This window comes from Somniosus microcephalus, chromosome 6 (genome assembly GCF_052327205.1).
Source record: "Somniosus microcephalus isolate GS21.2 chromosome 6, FLI_Smic_1.0, whole genome shotgun sequence".
Lineage (NCBI taxonomy): Eukaryota > Metazoa > Chordata > Chondrichthyes > Squaliformes > Somniosidae > Somniosus > Somniosus microcephalus.
Window position 1 is genome coordinate 83,223,954 of NC_140992.1, and position 21,799 is coordinate 83,245,752.

Genomic DNA, 21,799 nt, shown 5'->3' on the forward strand with positions numbered 1-21,799 from the left:
TTTTCAATCATCAAAACTGGCGAGTTCTATCTCCGCAACATCGTCCATCATCACTCTTACCACACCCCCACTGCCACTGAGCCAGTTATCCGCACTATTGTTTTCTTCAGACTCCATTTTTCCAGTGTTGTTCTTGCTGGCCACCAGTGCTCCCCTGTACACAAACTCCAATTCATCCAAAATTCGGGCTTCTGCCTCTTTTCCTTCACTAAATTTCAGTGCACAATCGCCCTTGTCCTTGCTAATCTCCATTGGCTCCCTATCTCAATGCAATGAATTCAAAATCATTATCCTCATCTATAAACCATTACATCACCCCTCTCTACCTCTGCAACCTCCTCTAGTCCTATGCTCCAGCCCACACCCAACCCCAACCCCAACCCCACCCCCACCCACACACAGTTTTCCAACTCTGGTCTCTTGTACATTCCACACTACATTTTGGTGGCAGAGCCTTCAGCCACCTTGGCCCTATTCTCTCAACAACCTCCTTAAATCCCTCTGCCAAGCTACTTCTCTCCCTGCCGTAAAAGGTCTCCTCACATCCTGCCTTTTTGACCATACTTAGTCACTTCTCTTCACTCTGGTCTTCTCTGGTGTTCTCCTGTGTTAAAGGCAAAATAGAAATGTGAGTTATTCTTGTTGATATTAACTTGGGTTAATGACTGAATTATCACAGCAAATCCGGATATTGTTGAATAGTTCTGTGTATTCTATCCAACTAAAAACTAATCTATTAATATTTTAACAACATTATTACTGATTGAATGAAACTGAAAGCTTGAACTCACATCATACAAAGAGGTTTCAAATTCAGAAAATGCTTCAAATGTCAAAAAGTATATTTGATCATTTTTGTTTTTGTTTTTCTTCCTATCCTTTTTATGCCAATTTTCTCCCCTCTTCCTTTCTGGGGTTTAGTTCCACTCCCAATTGTTGCCTTCTGGAACTTCGCCCAATGGATCCTTATTCATATGTGAGCTGAGACATTGTGGGGGGCGGGGGGGGGTAGGGGGAGAGATTAACAGGAAGTGTGTTTCAGGTAGAGCAAGTGTTAGTCTTTGGCCCAACAGCATCAATTCGAGGCCCAGGATACTTTAACTCCCAGGTCTCATTTGCATCCCACTGTCCGCTGATAATGGGTGAATAGAGGCAGCTGACCAGTGGCTGGATGGTTAAAATTGTGCTGCCCAAAGGCTAGAATGTGAATGATGGGCAGGTGATTTCAGCAGGGTTTTGCGGTTGGGGAGAGTTAACACACCTGGGGTCAGCAGAGGCCGATACTTTCTTTTTGGGACCTGCAGAAACACTCCTGATCCTTCCGGCCCATCAAAGGAATGTTTAACACTTGCCCTTTACGGCCTTGTCAGTCATCAGAGAAGCTTTCACTGAGCAAGGTGACTGCGTTGGTAGCCCGCTATGACCATGGTTAAAAGGCCATTGGGGTCCTCGTGACACGACAGGATCCTGATTAGCCTACATGTATAAGGCTCCCACCTGATTTTGGTAAGCACCTCATCCACCACCAAAAGCAACGGCATTAAAATCTCTGCAGAGTGGAAATGGAGCGGATAATTCACCCGTTCTGTTTTCACTGACCCCTCAGCTGGGGTCAGAGGGAGTTAAAGTCCACCAATGTTTACTTTCAGCAGGGTTCAGTGGATACAGACCCCAGGAACAGGGATCATGGCTAATATGTTTCCACCTTCGTAACCCAGAAATGCTGAAACCAATTGTAATGGGCTGGATTTTCATTGAGGAGGCGGGTAGGAGGCGGGACTACAACTTTCAGGGTTGTAGTCCCGCCTCCATTGAGTTCTAGCCAACCCACGTGATTTTGACTTGATTGACCTTGTTGAGCCCGCCCAGCGGGCTCAACAGGCCAATTAAAAGCCACCCGGCAACAGGTGATGTCACAGATTGATATTTCATCTGTCAAGAGCTTTTGACAGATGTAATATCAGCGTTTCACAGCTGTTTGAAGCTGTCAAATACTGACAATCTGTACTCTAAGTTAATTCCTTCCTCTCAGGATGATTTAGAGATCTCCCCGGAACAAAGCTGAATGCTGCAATTTTTGACAGATCGCGGCCATTCTGCTTTCTGTGCCGGTGAGATGAGGGACTCCCGAGACCTTAAGGAAGGAAGGCTGTAAAGGTAAGTAAAACTTCTTTAAACACACCAAACACACTTACCTCTGCACCCATCACTCACCTGAACATCTTGACCCCTCCAAGCCCATCAATCCGACGGCCCGCCTCGCTAACTTATAGCTATGAAAATAGGGATTAGGCTAAAAACTGCCCGTTAACAGGCAGTTAATTGGCACTAATCCTCTTCCCGCCTCGGGGAGGCGGGTCCCACTGCGGGTCGGGTACCCGCCTCCTTTGAAACTGGCATGGAGGCGGGTTGGGGGGCAGGATGGGTTTGTGCCCCCCGATTTCAGGATTTTAACCCCCCACACGCCTCCAATCCCGCCTCCACGGCCCAATGAAAATCCTGCCCAATGTCTCTACTGCAGCCTTACTGAAAGCAGTAAAGGCCAGGGATTAAACCTGGGGTGTTCTGGTTCGTATAACGCTGTTACTCACTACCTTAACCAGTTAAATTATCATAGGAAACCTGTGTTTTGATGTCAGTGTTTGTTTTTATTGGTCAGGCATTTTTTGAAGAAGATGACAGCAAAGAGTATATTTATAAAGAGCCCAAGCTAACTGGACTCTCAGAAATTTCCCAGAGGTTGTTGAAACTATACTCAGATAAATATGGAGCAGAGAATGTGAAAATGATCCAAGATTCTAACAAGGTAAAGGCTGCAGTCACAACCCAGGCAGCTTTTGGATGAGTTCGTTTAAAAATAAAATATATAAAACCAGAGTAAAATAACATTAAGCAATTACAATTATATATAGATGTATCATATCTGCTATATCTTATCAATGCGCAACTTAAAATTTTGAAATGAAAATAATTTTTAATTAAAGTATCACTAATTCTGAAACTGTTTTTGCATAAGTAGAAAAGAAACAGCAGCAATTAACAATCTTTATTTGAAGATTTGTGTTCTGCATCTCAGATGTGGTGTTCTTTTCACTCAGGTCAATCCCAAAGATTTGGATCCAAAGTTTGCCTATATCCAGGTTACTTATGTCACACCGTATTTCGATGAAAAAGAACTTGTTGAAAGGAGAACGGATTTTGAAAGACATCACAACATCAAACGTTTTGTGTTTGAAACCCCTTTTACTCTGTTTGGAAAAAAACACGGGGGAGTAGAAGAACAATGCAAGAGAAGGACAATCTTAACAAGTGTGTAATAATTTTAAAATGAAGAGAACAAGCTCCTAAAGTTTATCAGCTTTGATCATTAACAGGATGCTCAAATTAAATAGTTTAAAACAAACAATCTATCATAGAATTTTCGTATATTGACCAATCCAAATCCGTGAATTAATCATTAATCAAAAATTAATCAAAATTAAAATAATTGTACTTTGAGCTGTGTAGATCTGTTCTGTAGTTAAGGGGAAGGGGAGAATTTCTGCAGATTCGCAGAAACCTCATTTAGCTGTTTTTATGTCATTTCTCCGGGGATTCCACCAAAGTTGCAACAGTAGATCGGGCAATCCCCACAGAAATTTCAGATGATGGAGTTAATTCCACAGACAATGTCCGGAACCTAATAAGATGTGAATTAGAATATTTGATTCGTTCTGTTCCCTAGTCACCGACTCCATTCCTCTCCCAGGTAACTGTCTAAGGTTGAACCAAACTGTTTGCAACCTTGGCGTCATATTTGACCCTGAGATGTGCTTCCGACCACATATCTGCGGCAGAACTAAAACCACCTAGTTCAACCTCTGGAACATCGCCCGTCTCCGCCCCTGCCTCAGCTCATCCATTGCTGAAACCCTCATCCTTGCCTTTGTTATCTCTAGACTTGACTATTCCAATGCATTCCTGGCTGGCCTCCCACATTTTACCCTATGTAAACTTGAGGTGATCCAAAACTCGACTGCCCGTGTCCTAACTCGCACCAAGTCCCGTTCACCCATCGCTGTGCTCGCTGACCTACATTGGCTCCCGGTTAAGCAACGCCTCGATTTTAAAATTCTCATCTTTGTTTTCAAATCCCTCCATGGCCTCGACCTTCCCTATTTCTGTAATCTCCTCCAGCCCCACAACCCTCCAAGATATCTGCGCTCCTCTAATTCTAGCTTCTTGAGCATCTCCGATTTTAATCGTTCCACCATTGGTGGCTGTGCCTTCAGCTGCCAAGTCCCTAAGCTCTGGAATTCCTTCCCTCAACCTCTCTACCTCTCTTTCCTCCTTTAAGATGCTCCTTGCTCCTTAAAATCTACCTCTTTTCTGCCCTAATATCTCCTCATGTGGCTCGGCGTCCAATTTTGTTTTATAACGCTCCTGTGAAGCGCCTTGGGACGTTTTACTACGTTAAAGGCACTATATAAATATAAGTTGTTGTTGTTGAAAGGATTCAAAAGTCAGTTGATGATAATCATGTTAGAGAGAAAAAATATCACCTAAGCTGCATACAGAGTTGGGACAATATTTTAACACAATTTAAGACAAAAACACAGAAGGGGGATACATCGGTCTCGTTGCATTCACTTTTAGGGGGGAAATTTGTGTTGAATGGACTAATTTTGGGTTACAATTTCTCACACCCGATCTCACGTGGAAGAGTAACTTCCAAGTGTTCAAGGCATCCACTTCAAACACATGCTTCACATCTCATGGACTCATAATTAGCATCGTTTTTGAACGATTAACCTTTTTTGGTGCTGCGTCGCCTTTTTTTTTTGAAGTACAGGAAACTTTGTGCTATCCGGCACCGACGGGACTGAGCTGTTGCCGTCCCATCAAAACTGACGGACAAACCAGCGCTAATGTTAAAACATACGGAAGCTTTTGAGCTCCAATCTAGCAACAAACTCTGTTGCTTAGCAACAGCTTCTAAACAGTTGGCCGTAGCTTGCAAGCGTCTCTGTAGCTAAGCAACAGCTTTAGCTAGACCTTGCAGAGCCTGACTGGTGGGAAAAAAAAGCAACGAAAAGAAAAAAAACTTACTGAACCGACTCCTGAATTTTGCTGGTGGCTCGAGCATTCCGGACAGTTAACCTCCGGATAAACCAAAGTTTCCTGTAGTTGGTCTACTTTTGCTGGTTTTCCAGGTTGGCACCTGTGATGTGTTAACACAGGCACTTCCAGCAGAGTTCACTAATTAATAATTAGGAGTGGGAACGGTGGCCAGGTTTTCCTCTTCCCTAGCATGGGATCACACGAGATCAATTGTAATGCCCCACTGCTGTCACGATAATAATGTTGGCTGACTCAACATAAGCCAAGGATTGAACCTAGGATCTTCATGATCTGTATAGCTCAGTGCTACAGCAGATGATGTATTTATTCTGTAATTGTATGATGATACTGTATTACCTTGCTGTAATATGTGCCAATAAGTGTAAATGCAGCTTTATTATGTTTTAATTTCAAAAGTATTCTTGGTTTGTTGATGCAGCTAGCCAGACATTTCCATACGTTAAGAAGAGAATTCAAGTTGTGAACCAGCAGAGCACAGAGCTGAATCCCATTGAGGTGGCAATTGATGAAATGTCAAGGAAGGTTTCAGAACTAAATCACCTGTGCTGTATGAATGACGTGGACATGATTCGCCTGCAACTCAAACTACAGGGAAGCGTCAGTGCCAAGGTAAGGGTATTTTTGTTGAAAGAATTTTTTTTTTATTATTTAGCTGTTAAACTTGACCATGTGATATTACACACATTTCTCAATGAATTCTCTGTGTTTATGCACAGTGAGAAATCTTATCCCATTTTACTGGAAAACAAAGTATATATTTCTAGTTAATTTTGGATAGATCTTGACCAACACGTTCCTGTACTTTATAACAAAGAAATATATACATTTCCACAATATGGAATGTTTAGTCACCACCTCTTGACTAGGAGAGAAGTACATTATTTGTGAGAATACGGAAAATACTTGTATTTATATAGTGCCTGTTATGTCCTCAGGACATCCCAAAGCATGATGGGCATTGCTGGAAAGACTGCATTTATTGCCCATCACTAGTTATCCCAACAACAACAACTTGTATTTATATAGCCCCTTTAACGTAGTAAAACGTCCCAAGGCACTTCACAGCAGTGTTATAAGACAAAAAAGTTGACACCGAGCCACATAAGGAGAAATTAAGGCAGGCTTGGTCAAAGAGGTAGGTTTTAAGGAGCGTCTTAAAGAAGGAAAGAGAGATCGCGAGGCAGAGAGATTTAGGCAGGGAATTCCAGAGCTTAGGTGGTGGTAGGCCTTCTCACTGAACCACTACAGTTCTTATGGTGATGGTATTCCCACAGTGGTGTTAGATATTCCCACAGTGGTGTTAGGTAGGGAATTCCAGGATATTGACCCAGTGATGATATATGTCCAAGTCAAGATGATGTATGACTTGGAGGGCAGCTTGGAGGTGATGATCTTCTAAAGGCATTGCTTCTCTTGTACTTCTCAATGGTAAAGATAGTAGGGGAGGGAGATGCTATTAATGTCTCATCCAAAAGATGGCACCTCAGACAGTACAGCATTCCTTGAGTACACATGGAAGTGTCGACCTCGATTATGTGCTCATGTCTCTGGAGTGGGGATTGAACTCATGACCCTTTGAATAAGAGCAAGAGTGCTATCATTAAGCCGAGGCTGACACGCAAGTACTAAACTATCCGTAGTTACCATTATACTTCCCTTTCAGTCCTTCCATCTCGTAGTTATGCACATGGAATCATGCTTCTGTGGCAGCAACAGAGCTAGCAATTTATGAAATAAATAAATACATCCTCAATATATGGAATCAGGCATCTTAGGCAGCGGGTCAGGCAGAAAATAAATAAAAATATGTGGCCTCAATACATCAAACATAGAAACATAGAAACATAGAAGATAGGAGCAGGAGTAGGCCATTCGGCCCTTCGAGCCTGCTCCGCCATTCAATGAGATCATGGCTGATCATCCAAATTCAGTACCCTGTCCCTGCCTTCTCCCCATATCCCTTGATCCCTTTAGCCTTAATAAATATATCCAACTCCTTCTTGAATATATTTAATGAACTGGCCTCCACCGCCCTCTGTGGCAGAGAATTCCACAGGTTCACCACTCTCTGGGTGAAGAAATTCCTCCTCATTTCAGTCCTAAATGGCTTACCCCTTATCCTTAGACTATGACCCCTGGTTCTGGACTCCCTGACCATCGGGAACATCCTTCCAGCATCTAGTCTGTCCAGGCCTGACAGAATTTTATAGGTTTCGATGAGATCCCCTCTCAATCTTCTAAACTCCAGTGAGTATAAGCCCAATCGACACAATCTCCCCTCATACGTCATTCCTGCCATCCCAGGTATCAGCCTGGTGAATCTTCGCTGCACTCCTTCCATGGCAAGAACGTCCTTCCTCAGATAAGGCGACCAAAACTGCACACAATACTCAAGGTGTGGTCTCACCAAGGCCCTGTACAACTGCAGCAAGACATCCTTGTTCCTGTACTCGAACCCTCTTGCTACGAAGGCCAACATACCATTTGCCTTCTTAACCGTCTGCTGCACCTGCATGCTTACCTTCAGCGACTGGTGCACAAGAACACCCAGGTCTCTTTGCACTTCCCCTTCTCCCAATCTATTGCCATTCAAAAAATAATCTGCCTTCCTGTTTTTGCCACCAAAGTGGATAACCTCACATTTATCCACATTATAGTGCATTTGCCATGTTTCTGCCCAATCACCCAACCTGTCCAAATCGTACTGGAGTTTCACGACATCTTCCTCACAGCATACCCTCCCACTCAGCTTTGTGTCGTCTGCAAATTTGGAGATATTACATCCAATTCCCTCGTCCAGATCATTAATATATATTGTGAACAGCTGGGGTCCTAGGACCGATCCTTGCGGTACCCCACTAGTCACTGCCTGCCACTCGGAAAACGACCCGTTTATTCCAACTCTTTGCTTTCTGTCCGCCAACCAGTTCTCTATCCAAGTCAATACCTTGCCCCCAATCCCATGTGCCTTAATTTTGCACGCTAATCTCTTATGCGGGACCTTATCGAAAGCCTTCTGAAAGTCCAAATACACCACATCCACTGGTTCTCCCTTATCTATTTTACCAGTTACATCCTCAAAAAATTCCAGTAGATTAGTCAAGAATGATTTACCTTTTGTAAATCCATGTTGACTTTGTCCGATCCTGCCACTGCTTTCCAAGTGCTCTGCTATTACATCTTTTATAATGGACTCTAGCATTTTCCCCACTAGTAGGTCTTCTGTGGCAGAAGGCCAACTGGGAATTAATTATGTAAATAAACATGTTCTGAAGAAATACATATATGCTTCAGTGAGAATGGACCATCCACAAATTAATGAATTATGTAAATGGAGACATAATAGATTAAATCTAACTTGGAGGAGAGTGGGATTGCCATAAATGAATCAGTGAATTAAATGAATGTAACCTGAGTAAATGGAATCTGGCTTCTAACAGGCCAAGATACAACTTGATATCTGATGTTATGTATCTAATGTAGTAATGTCATGCAATTTTCTCTCCTCTATCACTTTTTTCATATAACTGATTAAGAAACTAAAACCCTAGTGACTCTCAGTTCAACATCAGCTCCTTCATAGAAAAGACAATCAGAAAAATCTGAGGTGAATCTTGCTGTGTCCAAGATAACCTTCAGAATGGTTAACTCTGTTTCTCTCCACGGATGTTGCCTGGCCTGCTGAGTGTTTCCAGCATTTTCTGTTATTTCAGAATGGTCTTGTCGCACTGACTAGTAGGTGTGCACATGACGTTACCAGAATGCTGTGACACATGATAAACATGCATGCATAATAATCTTTTTGCTTAAAGAAAACATTGTAAGATGCAAGCAAGCTAGTTGCTTTGGATCTGAGGACAAAATTTAAGGACACAAGTTTCAAAGTTACACACATCAGGTGAAGGTGTGTTGAGACTAGAAGAACTGTTAGATATGTGGAACAGACATTCTGCAAAAGCAGTTACTGTGATATCAATTAACTCCTTCAAAAAACAATTGAATAAATATTTGGTTAAATATTGGGATTTAGGATATTTACGGATTAAGTGTAGACAAAGGTGATCATTGAATTGCAATGTTTCTGTGCTGTTGGGATCATACGAATGACATTTGTGGAAAGCAACTAGCCAGGTTTGAATGAAGGATGTCGCAGTGTGGACAGGAATTACAGAGTTTTGTTTGATTGTCTTTGGGGTCAGTGAGAAATTTTAAAGAGCTTTCCCCTTAGTTGATTAAATAAGTGAGATAGAACCTAGGTTAGGGGAGATTGTACATTGTTTCTGGAAGGAGTGAGTTTGATGGCCCATGCAGTCTTTTCTTGTTCTCTGCTTTCTTGTGTTAATCTAATGCAAACAATGATTCCAAGGATGATACTGTGTTCACGTGTAATTCTTTTTTGTTTTACTGATTTGCAGTGACGCTCATTTAGTTATATCTTTGTTCTGCACAGGTAAATGCAGGGCCCATGGCTTATGCTTGGGCTTTTCTAGAGGAAAAGAATGCAAAGAAATATCCAGACAACCAAGTAAAACTCCTCAAAGAAATTTTCAGGTGAGCATTGTGGGAAGTTTAAGGTTAAACTATTAAAGATTAATTTTCCTGATTTAGAATATGGATCCACAGATTCCTTGCATCTACTCTTTAAGATGTAAGTAATATGCAAACTACGTGGTTGGAAAGTCTAGCCTATATAATTAAAAGTTTTATATCTAACAGGCCTCTATTATTTCATGCCTTTCAAAAGCATCTTGCTTCAAAAGAGTTGCACTTGAGGGTGTCGAACCTCAAAGCATCATGTGTCCATTGGACAAGAATTTATAATTGCTGAATTAAGCAATTATCTATTAAGTTACCAACCAAATATCCAGAAAATATGAACAATTCAAAAAGTTGCAAATGAATAATCAGAAGCAAGCTGAGCAATCAAGCCCCTCAATTTTATTCCAAAGTTACCATTCGCAACCTAGAAAGTGTTACAAAACTGCCCAATCAAATTGTTCAAGTAATTTCTTCACACTATTTTCAACTATCATTTTTCTTCTTCATTGTATTTATCAATCAGTGCATTACAGGAAACTTTGTGTTATCCGGAGGCGAACCGTCCGGCAAGCTCGAGCCACCGGCAAAAATCAGGAGCCGTTTTTTATTCTTTTTGTTTCTTTTCTTTGCTTTTTTTGAACAGTCAAGCTCTGCAACGTCTGTAGCTAAGCAACAGCTTCAGCTAGAGACGCTACAGAGATGCTTGCCGACTGTTTAGAGGCTGTTGCTAAGCAACAGGGTTTGTTGATTCATACGGAGATGAAAATCTCCGTATGTTTCAACATTAGCTCTGGTGTGTACGGCAGTTTTGAGGGAACGGCAGCAGCTCGGTCCCGTCGGTGCCGGATAGCACAAAGTTTCCTGTAGTTTGGAAATAATCTTTGCAAACATAAAGAATACATCAAAAATGCCAAAATTCTGAAAAGATCACTGGGCTTACCCATAAAATTGGTTGCTCAGTGTTAAAAGTACCTGCAAGAAATTTCCATCAGACAAGCCTACTCTAATGTCAAGAACCTGGACCTTGAGTTAGAAATTTTACCCTGGCCAGAGTGCGGCTGGTTTTAACTTCTATCGTCAGATGAAAAATGGGTGATAGTGAACTGTGAGTCTGTTTTACATCTCATCCGATTTTTTTTTTCCATCATCCATTTTTTGTCTGGCAATGAAAGTTACAATCACCCTCTCTGTGTGCTTGATGTATCGGGCAAGTTGTAATTTTCGCTCTTCACCTGTGAAACTATAATATGCAGTGTGCACCACAGCAAACCATATCACAACACTCAGGTAGAAAAAGATGAGGGAATTCTACATGTGGAGAAAGTTTGTGTGTGTGCGATGCATCATATGAGTTTCAGTTTTCACTCTTGTGCTGCAGAACAGCAATATCCAGACTATGACAACAAGCCAGAAAATGTACAAACAGGCTTTAATAAAGCTTTTGAAGGTGGAGAGAGAAGTAGAGATGTTGCAACATAAGAAATAAGAGCAGGAGTAGGCCATACTTTGGAATTCTCTACCCCAGAGGGCTGTGGATGCTCAGTCATTGAATATATTCAAGACAGAGATCAATGGATTTTTGAACACTATGGGAATCAAGGAATATAGGGAGAGGTCGGGAAAGTGGATTGAGGTAGAAGATCAGCCATGATCTTACTAATGGCGGAGCAGGCTCAAGGGGCGGTATGGCCTACTCCTGCTCCTATTTCATATGTTCTTATATGGCCCCTCGAGCCTGCTCCACCATTCAATAAAATCATGGCTGACCTTCTACCTCAACAACACATTCCTGTCCTATCCCCATATCCCTTGATTGTCTTGGGTGTCCAAAAATCTATGGATCTCAGTCTTGAATATACTTAACAACTGGGAAGGAGGGTTTAAGGGAGAGAGTTCCAGAGTAGACAGCCATATTCTCCCCCCAGTGATGATGATGTGAAAAGAAGGATGCACTGATACCAGGAGGATCAGAGGGCGCTGGAGCAGATACACCTTGGGCCATGTGACAAAAATCCAAATATTTTATAATACAGTATAAGCAAATGGAAATAATTGTTTTGGGAGAGGAAAGGAAACAAACAAAATGACTTGCACCATATGCAAGTTTTGTAAAGTGATAGGTAAATAGTATAAGACTTGTACCTTTCAGTACCAAAAAGGCAGCATAGAAAAGGTAGATCCAGAATGTTAGATCAAACTAAACTGTCGAGTAGGACAAGAGGACACAGTCAAACTAGACAACTCGCCCAACAGGAGATGTCAATTTTGGGGCGCTTGCCTCATTGTCAGCGGCCCTCATGTCGGTCAGGAGTGTGGGGGAGGGGAGGGGAGGGGGTCAGTTGCGACTCCTATAAAGTCCAGGGAACACTTTTGCTTCTCTTGGCTCTAAGAGAAGGTGTTTCCTAAATACCAATTTCTTGACCTCTGTGTTTGAAGGAGAAACTGGAGAAACCAAATGGAGCCAAATGGAGAAACTTCATCCATGGGTTTCTACAGTTGCCACTTAAATCCACTGAGGTAGAATGTGCTTGTCATTCTTTCTCACCTTAATTTTTCTCCAGGAATCCTAATGTGATCATTCAGAGCTTACACGACCTCATCCTCGAGTTACAGAACAGGGTTTCTCCTGTCAATATAGAGCTGGAGGATTGTGCCATGATCTGGCGTTACGCCCCTAATATTCAGGAAAGATAGGCAAAAAGGAAAGGGAGGTGGGGTAGCATTACTGGTTAAAGAAGGGATTAACACAATTGTAATGAAGGATATTAGCTCTGATGATGTGGAAGCTGTATGGGTAGAATTGAGAAATACTAAGGGGAAAAAAAATTGGTGGGAGTGGTATATAGACCTCCAAACAGTAAGGCGGAAGTTGGGGATGGCATTAAAAGGGAAATTAAAGAAGCATGCAATAAGGGCACAGCAGTCATCATGGGTAACTTTAATCTACATGTGGATTGGGCTAACCAAATTAGTAGCAATACTGTGGAGGAGGAATTTCTGGAATGTTAACGGGATGGTTTCCTGGACCAATATGTCGAGGAACCAACCAGAGATCAGGCCATCTTAGACTAGGTATTATGTAACGAGAAAAGATTAATTAGCAATCTTGTTGTACGAGGCCCCTTGGGTCGGAGCGATCATAATATGATCGAATTCTTCATTAAGATGGAGAATGAAGTAGTTGACTCAGAAACTAGGGTCCTCAATTTAAATAAAGGAAACTACGATGGTCTGAGGAGCGAGTTGGGTAGGATTGATTGGGGAATGACACTCAAAGGGTTGACGGTGGATAGGCAATGGCAAACATTCAAAGACCGAATGGATGAACTACATAAGTTGTTCATCCCAGTTTGGCATAAAAATAAAACAAAAAACGTGACTCAACTGTGGCTAACAAGGGATATTAGGGATAGCATAAGATCCAAGGAGAGGACATACAAATTGGCCAGAAAAAGCAATAATCCTGAGGATTGGGAGCAGTTTAGGATTCAACAAAGGAGGACAAAGGGATTAATTAAGAAAGGGAAAATAGAATATGAGAGTAAGCTTTCAGGGAACATAAAAACTGACTGTAAAAGCTTTTATAGATATGTGAAGAGAAAAAGATTGGTGAAGTCAAGCGTAGGTTCCTTGCAGTCAGAATCGGGGGAATTTATAATGGGGAACAAAGAAATGGCAGACCAACTAAATACATATTTTGGTTCTGTCTTCACAAAGGAGGACACAAATAACCTCCCAGAAATGCCGGGGAACATAGGGTCTGATGAAAGGGTGGAACTGAAATAAATCAGTATTTGTAGGGAAATGGTGTTAGGAAAATTGATGGGACTGAAGGCCAATAAATCCCCAGGGCCTGATAATCGATATCCCAGGGTACTTAAGGAAGTGGCCCTAGAAATAGTAGATGCATTGTTGGTCATCTTCCAGAACTCGATAGACTCTGGAACAGTACCCATGGATTGGAGGGTAGCTAATGTTACCCCACTATTCAAAAAAGGTGGCAGAGAAAAAGCGGGGAATTATAGACCGGTAAGCCTGACATCGGTAGTGGGGAAAATGCTAGAGTCCATTATAAAAGATGTAATAGCAGAGCACTTGGAAAGCAGTGACAGGATCGGACAAAGTCAACATGGATTTACAAAAGGTAAATCATTCTTGACTAATCTACTGGAATTTTTTGAGGATATAACTGGTAAAATAGATAAGGGAGAACCAGTGGATGTGGTGTATTTGGACTTTCAGAAGGCTTTCGATAAGGTCCCGCATAAGAGATTAGCGTGCAAAATTAAGGCACATGGGATTGGGGGCAAGGTATTGACTTGGATAGAAAACTGGTTGGCGGACAGAAAGCAAAGAGTTGGAATAAACGGGTCGTTTTCCGAGTGGCAGGCAGTGACTAGTGGGGTACCGCAAGGATCGGTCCTAGGACCCCAGCTGTTCACAATATATATTAATGATCTGGACGAGGGAATTGGATGTAATATCTCCAAATTTGCAGACGACACAAAGCTGAGTGGGAGGGTATGCTGTGAGGAAGATGTCGTGAAATGCCAGTACAATTTGGACAGGTTAGGTGATTGGGCAGAAACATGGCAAATGCACTATAATGTGGATAAATGCGAGGTTATCCACTTTGGTGGCAAAAACAGGAAGGCAGATTATTATTTGAATGGCAATAGATTGGGAGAAGGGGAAGTGCAAAGAGACCTGGGTGTTCTTGTGCACCAGTTGCTGAAGGTAAGCATGCAGGTGCAGCAGGCGGTTAAGAAGGCAAATGGTATGTTGGCCTTCGTAGCGAGAGGGTTCGAGTACAGGAACAAGGATGTCTTGCTACAGTTGTACAGGGCCTTGGTGAGACCGCACCTTGAGTATTGTGTGCAGTTTTGGTTGCCTTATCTGAGGAAGGACGTTCTTGCCATGGAAGGAGTGCAGCGAAGATTCACCAGGCTGATACCTGGGATGGCAAGAATGACGTATAGGGAGCGATTGTGTCGATTGGGCTTATACTCACTGGAGTTTAGAAGATTGAGAGGGGATCTCATCGAAACCTATAAAATTCTGTCAGGCCTGGACAGACTAGATGCTGGAAGGATGTTCCCGATGGTCAGGGAGTCCAGAACCAGGGGTCATAGTCTAAGGATAAGGGGTAAGCCATTTAGGACTGAAATGAGGAGGAATTTCTTCACCCAGAGAGTGGTGAACATGTGGAATTCTCTGCCACAGAGGGCGGTGGAGGCCAGTTCATTAAATATATTCGAGAAAAAGTTGGATATATTTCTTAAGGCTAAAGGGATCAAGGGATATGGGGAGAAGGCAGGGACAAGGTACTGAAGTTGGATGATCAGCCATGATCTCATTGAATGGCGGAGCAGGCTCGAGGGGCCGAATGGCCTACTCCTGCTCCTATCTTCTATGTTTCATATTTAGAGATTAATGCCTATTTTAGGCGTCCGCCCGGAATGCCTAAAAAATGGGTACCACAAATTTGGCAGTGAGACCAATGGCTGAGTAGGTTGCTCGTAGGCAATCCCACTCCTAAATTGGTATGCTTTGTGCCAGTTTTACACCCTAAAAGCAGATGCAATTCATGCAGATTTCTATCCCACAAACTGTAGCAACAGTACCAGCTGTCAGCAGTGGAAATGGTACCTACCATTCTTCATGTGCAACATCTGTTGGCTCTGCTAGCTTTGTCACTACCACACTTTACAAGTTGTTATTGTGCAATCTGCTTTTATGTCACCTCTGTGACAAATATGAAAACTGAGGCTATCAGGTCAGTTAAGTCAACAGTGCTACTTAATAACTTTAGTAAAACTTCTGACAAGTATTTTATCTGTTTCTAAAGTAATAGAGGATTCGACTAACTTCCCTGAGAAATTGTAATCCTATGGCTTAATTGCACTCAGTCACCCGGATGCCAAATAATGCAGGAATTTAGATATTTGTCTGCAATGCTGTTAAAAACAGCAATGATGTGCTCTAAATCATTATGAAATGATCAGCAATTAGCTCAGTAATTTGTTTTTTATCTTATCTGTGCAGACAATTTGCAGCTGCATGCGGACATGCTCTAGAGGTTAATGAACGGCTTATTAAAGAAGACCAATTAGAATACCAGGAGGAGATGAAGTCTCACTACAGAGATCTGCTCAGCGAGTTGTCTGCAGTCATGAATGAGCAGGTTAGCATTACTATCCTAACTGCCGCTATCTTGTAAGTTGCACTGTTCATCTTTTAGTTCATTTGCCCGGACTTGGGGCATACGCAGTGACCACCCGGAGGAGGATGCAGAAGGACCAATCATTTTGGTTCGGGGTCCTCATTATAATGTGAGCACGAAACGTGCTTCCCAATAGGCAACTTAGTGCTTTGGAGGCAGGAAATCAGGCTGAATGTGAAGGGTTTGCAGCAGCACCTAAAAGGGGAGGGTAGATGTATTGGGACTGATAAAAAGCAGCACTTCAGAGCAGCAGGTAATGCTTCTGTGGAACTTACAGCAGCAGCAACATTAAAGTTGGAAGCCTTTGAGGCTCAAAACCCACAAGCGGCTGCCATAAAAATGTGCCTCAAACTCCATCCTGCTTCCCCTGACTGCAGCTGAGAATCCCAGTTACTTATGCTCACAATGACTTGGTTTGTGGGCAGGAGCAGGCGCAGGAAATGCTGGTAGTGATGTGCCTCAATAATTCCGAGACTCGATGTTAGCGAAACAAAACAAGGCTTTTATTAACTTAGAAGATAACACGCAGTGGAGAGAGGTATCTTCCATCTGGAGATCTGCAGTACTGGATATGAGGCCAGACTGCTTGCTTACATAGGGGCCAGGTATGGGCGGAGCCCTACACACAATGCATTCCATACATTCCAATATACAATACAATGGTGAGGAGAAACCTGAAACCAACCACAGTCACAGGCAGTGATATACAATACAATGGTGAGGAGAAACCTGAAACCGACCACAGTCACAGGCAGTGATGAATGGAATATTTCATCACAGGTAGTCAGGCAGGATAGCATACGGGTCGTTACTAAGTAATTTGACCCCAATTTGCATTTAGTAATGAGGCTCCCACCTGTTTTCAGTAGGAACTCTGGTCACCTGGATCAAGGTCTCCCCGAAAATCAGCAATGGCGGAAACTTGTCACTAAGTGGCCACTTCCATTGCACACACTCTGGCGCCCCATTTTTAAGTGCAAACAGGGAGGTCTGAACATGAAATGTCCTCTCCCCCTAGATTTTCTATCCATCAACTGCAAATGAATGAGAATCTAGCCTACAATATAAGGATGTTTATTTGCTCAAATGGAAAGGTTGCATATGCAAATTAATCCTACGCACGTTCCTGTTTTCTTCTAAGAATTAATTATTTTTTAATGATTTATTCAATCTGATAGCAGGTCTACTGAAAAAGGCAAGTACTATGTTTAGCAATCATCAATTACTTCTGTCAATTTCAACATAACCTTTTAAAATACTCTGTTAAATTTTAGAAAAGTCTGTGGTATCTAAATACTGTATATCTGATTTTTTTGTTCTAACTATTATTTAATACTTGCAATCTAATTTCATTTCAGAATTGAGCTTGGTTTATTTAGCTGTAATAGCTGCATAAACAGACAGATGCAGACCACTAAACTCGAACAAATAGGTTTTAGCTACATAGCTCCAGTAATATTTAAGCACACATTGATGTTAATTCTAAGAATTAAATTCTTCTATTTGGCCAGCAAATATTTAGCAATAACTTTAGAATTAATAGCCAAATTAATTCTTTATTTAGACAAACAGGTTAATTTCTATCATGTTTCTTCTTTCACATATGATAATCCTGGCCACTTTTTACAGACAGAAAATGTTGGAAACACTCAGCAAATCAGGTACAGCATTTGTTGAGAGAAATTCTGATGAAAGGTTATGCCTGAAACAGAATCTTGTCACTTCTCTTCAGATGCTGTGCCTGACTTGCTGTGTGTTTCCAGGATTTTCTGTTTTTATGTCAGATTTCCAGAATCTGCAGTATTTTATTACCTGGTCACTTTTAGTCTTGACTTTTACATCAACGTAACTTTTGGCCATAACCATCAGTGAAATATATCAATTAAAGATACAAAAAATGTGTAATATTGTATATAAAGGAACAGGTATGGGTTTCTGATCCTGCGACTACAATAGCCCGGAATTTGCGGTCAGCAGTGAAGCGAAGGTGTTCGTGCTGGCCCCGAAGCATGCTTCGCACAAGGCTCTTGCGATCCCTGTGTCGAGAACTTCAGGTCTGCCGGCCTTCAATTCAGATCAATGGAAGTTAATGGGGATCCCCTTGTGCGAACTGCTGTGACGTCAAGAGGCTGTCTAAGCAGCCAATCCAAAGGCAGAATTCTCACAGACAGCGAACAAGGAAGTGAGTAATTGTTGCTGTAAGTTGTAAATTATACTAATTGTTTGGAACCTGGTCTGTGAATTTATTCAGTACTTGATAATCCGGTGCTGAACATCTTTTCAGCATCTGGCTGTAATTTAGGTACAGAGATTCTAATCTTTAATGACACTCAGTGATAAATGAATAGGTAAAGCACTACAGTAAGATTAACTGGGGCCTCATTCAATGTTCCCCCTAAGGTGCGCAGCCATGTGGCCGCACACCGATCGCGAGGTCCCATGCTGGCCGCTCATCAGCTGCAAACGCTGGAAGAGATACTGCACATGCGCGGCTGCGCAGCAAATTTAAAGGGCCCACGTAGGGAAAAAAAATTAGAGGGAACGTTGGCCTCATTATACATGATAAATTATATTGACCACAAATTAGTTAGCTAGTCATAATCTGCTGTGGCAGCATGTCTATTAGCATCTGCCATTAGTTAGACTTGCCTTTGCACATTTAGATTTTTAAAATTTTTGCGTGGCAAGTTGCTGAAAGTTTGAACCGATAATGTCGCAGCGAGGGAAACAGGGCAAGCAATTGTGTATCTCCTTAACTAATCAGATTGAAGGATTGTGAAATTAACAGCGCAAGGACTGAGAAGGAAGTGGAAGTTAGAGTGGTTGAATTCAATGTCAAATTAGGTACAAAAAGAGAAATTTTGGCTGGGATTTTCCCGCTGCCGGGCGTGCGGGTTTGGAAGCAGGTCAGCAGTAAAAGTTGCAGAAATTGCGAGTGCGTCGGGAACCCGCCATCATCCCACCTCCTCGTGCCTTTAACTTGGGCGCGTTTGCCAGTGCGCCATGGACCCCAATGGCAGAGGCGGGCGATCTAATTAAGCTCATTAAATCATTGTTGTGAGACACTTAACAGGGATTTTAACCAGACCTTTTGATTTTTGCTGGATGGCCACAGGAATCACGCAGCTCGAGAACCACGTCTGTCAACGTGAGGTAGAAGCTCAGTGGTCATTGAGCGAGGTCATTAATGGAGAGCATGGAAATCAGAATAAATACTCCCACATGACACCTCATTTCTTGCCTAAGGGAATTGTAATGTATGTACCTTTAAGGGGGGAACTACTTTCTACAGCTCATGTATACTGTAGTACCGGCAGTGACCACACCTGTATATAACGCTGAGTAGTAATCTGTTGTTTCAGTTGCAGTTTGAACCACGTTGAGAAAAACCTGTTGTACCGTTCTCTGCAGTCCTTTTCTTATTATTACACGGACGTAACAGTGGCGACGAGCAAGTTCGAACCTACCTGCAACTCTGCATCACCTCCCAGGGATTTGCTCCTGGAGAACAGTGGAAGAAGGTCGAGTCCAGAAGCACGGGCGTCGACCACGAGCAACCACCCAGTCATCCAGCGGAGATTTGAGCATCGCAGGGGAGGCTGTCGAGAGCCAGGCTTGGCTTTCCAGTCACGGTGGTCCAGCAAAACGGGCTGGCAACAGGTACTGCGCAGACCCTTCCCGGACAGCGACGGGCTAGAGCCCGACCAAGCAGCATCGACGGGGGACAGAGAGAGGGCAGAGCACACAGGGCGCAGCTGGTGTTCAGGACCGAGCAGCGTCAACGGGGGAGAGAGGCGAGAGAGAGCAGAGCGCAGCCGGTGTTCAAGGGCCGAGCAGCGTCAACGGGGGAGAGAGGCGTGCAGGAAAATGCGAGGTGCTGTCATTGCCATGAGGACCGCAGAGAGCGGCGTTGGCAGCAGCGCAGGAGCAGCGCGCGAAACACACAGGGCGCCGCCATTTGCCACGAGGACCGCCGAGAGCGGCGTTGGCAGCAGCGCGGGAGACGCCATTTTAAGCCGCAGCTGGGAAGAAAGGAAAGCGCGGGAGACGCTATTTTAAGCCAGTCTAACCACACCCAAAAATGCTGAAGAGTGGCAGTATCACAGCGTTCGACAATGAAGTCGAAGTTTGGACGACATATGTCGAACGCATAGAAGTATACTGCAAGGCGAATGAAGTGCCAGATGACAAGAAAGCGCTGGTATTGTTGAATTCAATGGGTGCAAAAACATATGGCTTACTACGAAACCTAGTAACCCCAGAGAAGCCAGTAGAAAAGGATTTTGAAAACATAGTGTCAATCCTACAGGACCACTTAAACCCCACACCGCTGCTGATAGCAGAAAGATTTAAGTTTCACAAAAGGAACCAGCATAAAGATGAAAGTAATGCTGAGTTTTTAACGGAACTGCGCAAGCTATCGAAACACTGCCAGTTTGGAATGGGACTAGCAGATACTTTAAGGGACAAGTTTGTGTGTGGGCTTCAAAGTGAAGGAACCCAGAAATGGCTTCTATCAGAAAAGGATCTTACGCTGGACAAGGCTTTCAGCATTGCAGTATCACACGAAGCAGCAGCACGGGGCGCTGCAGAGATACAACGGAGACTGCAAGAATATGGCACAAATGAAATGTCATACGGAACAGTGAAGTGCTATTGCTGCGGCAGAACAACACATGACCATAATGATTGCTGGTTCAAGGACAAAGTGTGCAGACAGTGTGGAAAAGTAGGACACATAGCACGAGTCTGCAGGTCGGGAAAGAAAACCAGCAATAAGAAACCGACCAAAGGGAAGTACAAGAAGGTACATAAGATAACGAAGAATAGTTCAGACGAACAAAAGAGTGATAATGACTCCGAAAGCAGGGAACTGAGTTGTCTGAAACTACATAATGTGATCACAACGGAGGATCACCGAACCATTTGGGTCACTCTCAAGTTAGCAGGAGTCCAGGTAAAGATGGAATTGGACACAGGATCAGCCCTAACAGTCATAAACCGACGGGACTACGAGCGGCTATTCTCACACATACCCTTGAGAGACACAAAAATTATTTTGAAGACGTAAACGGGGCAAAAAGTCTACCCCAAAGGTAAAATAAGGGTGACCGTTATATATAACGGTAAGGAAACACCAAAACTAGACCTGTATGTATTGCAAGATGGAGGACCACCATTACTGGGTCGTGAATGGATCCGGAAAATACAACTGGATTGGCATTCCATACAGGCACTGACTGTGGCTGACAAAAAGGATGACGACATCACACCTGGGCGACTGTCAAAGATCCTAATTGACGCAAAAGAAGTGTTCCAGCAAGGACTTGGAACACTAAAAGGCATGACAGCAACGATTAAAATTGAAGAAAACGCAAGCCCAACATTTTTTAAGGCCAGACCGGTACCTTATGCGATCCGCCCAGCCGTTGAAGCAGAGCTGGAGAGTCTGGAACGTTCAGGTGTACTGTCCAAGGGAGACTGGAGTGAGTGGGCTACACCTATTGTCCCTGTGATGAAAAATCGTTGAGCAGCACGCCTGGGGAACCAAGGAAGGTTCGCATCTGTGGGGACTTTAAGGTAACAGTGAACCCGGTCCTTCACACCGTACAATATCCACTTCCGCGGATTGAAGATATTTTCGCCTCGCTATCCGGAGGGAAACGCTTCACTAAGATTGACCTGGCCCAGGCGTATCTGCAAATGGAGGTAGAAGAAGCATCAAAAAAATACCTCACAATCAACACCCATAAAGGTCTCTACCAATACAACCGGCTGGTATTCGGGGTAGCATCAGCTCCGGCTATTTGGCAGAGGGCAATGGAACAAGTCCTGCAAGGGACCCCAGGGACCCAGTGTTATTTGGATGACATCCTGGTCACAGGCGAAAATGACAGTGATCACCTTGCCAACCTG

General features: G+C 43.1%; 1 protein-coding gene across 7 annotated transcripts in view; it reads left to right on the forward strand.

The window, feature by feature from the left end:
• dock10 (dedicator of cytokinesis 10) overlaps positions 1-21,799 on the forward strand; it is a 300,424-nt gene that overhangs the window by 262,918 nt on the left and 15,707 nt on the right. For all 7 annotated transcript variants that reach the window (XM_085990455.1, XM_085990451.1, XM_085990458.1 and 4 more), the window contains 5 exons: positions 2,660-2,806; positions 3,099-3,309; positions 5,540-5,730; positions 9,572-9,672; positions 15,706-15,844. In XM_085990455.1, the coding sequence (XP_085846581.1) occupies positions 2,660-2,806; positions 3,099-3,309; positions 5,540-5,730; positions 9,572-9,672; positions 15,706-15,844 (789 nt within the window). The remainder of the gene's footprint in view (positions 1-2,659; positions 2,807-3,098; positions 3,310-5,539; positions 5,731-9,571; positions 9,673-15,705; positions 15,845-21,799) is intronic.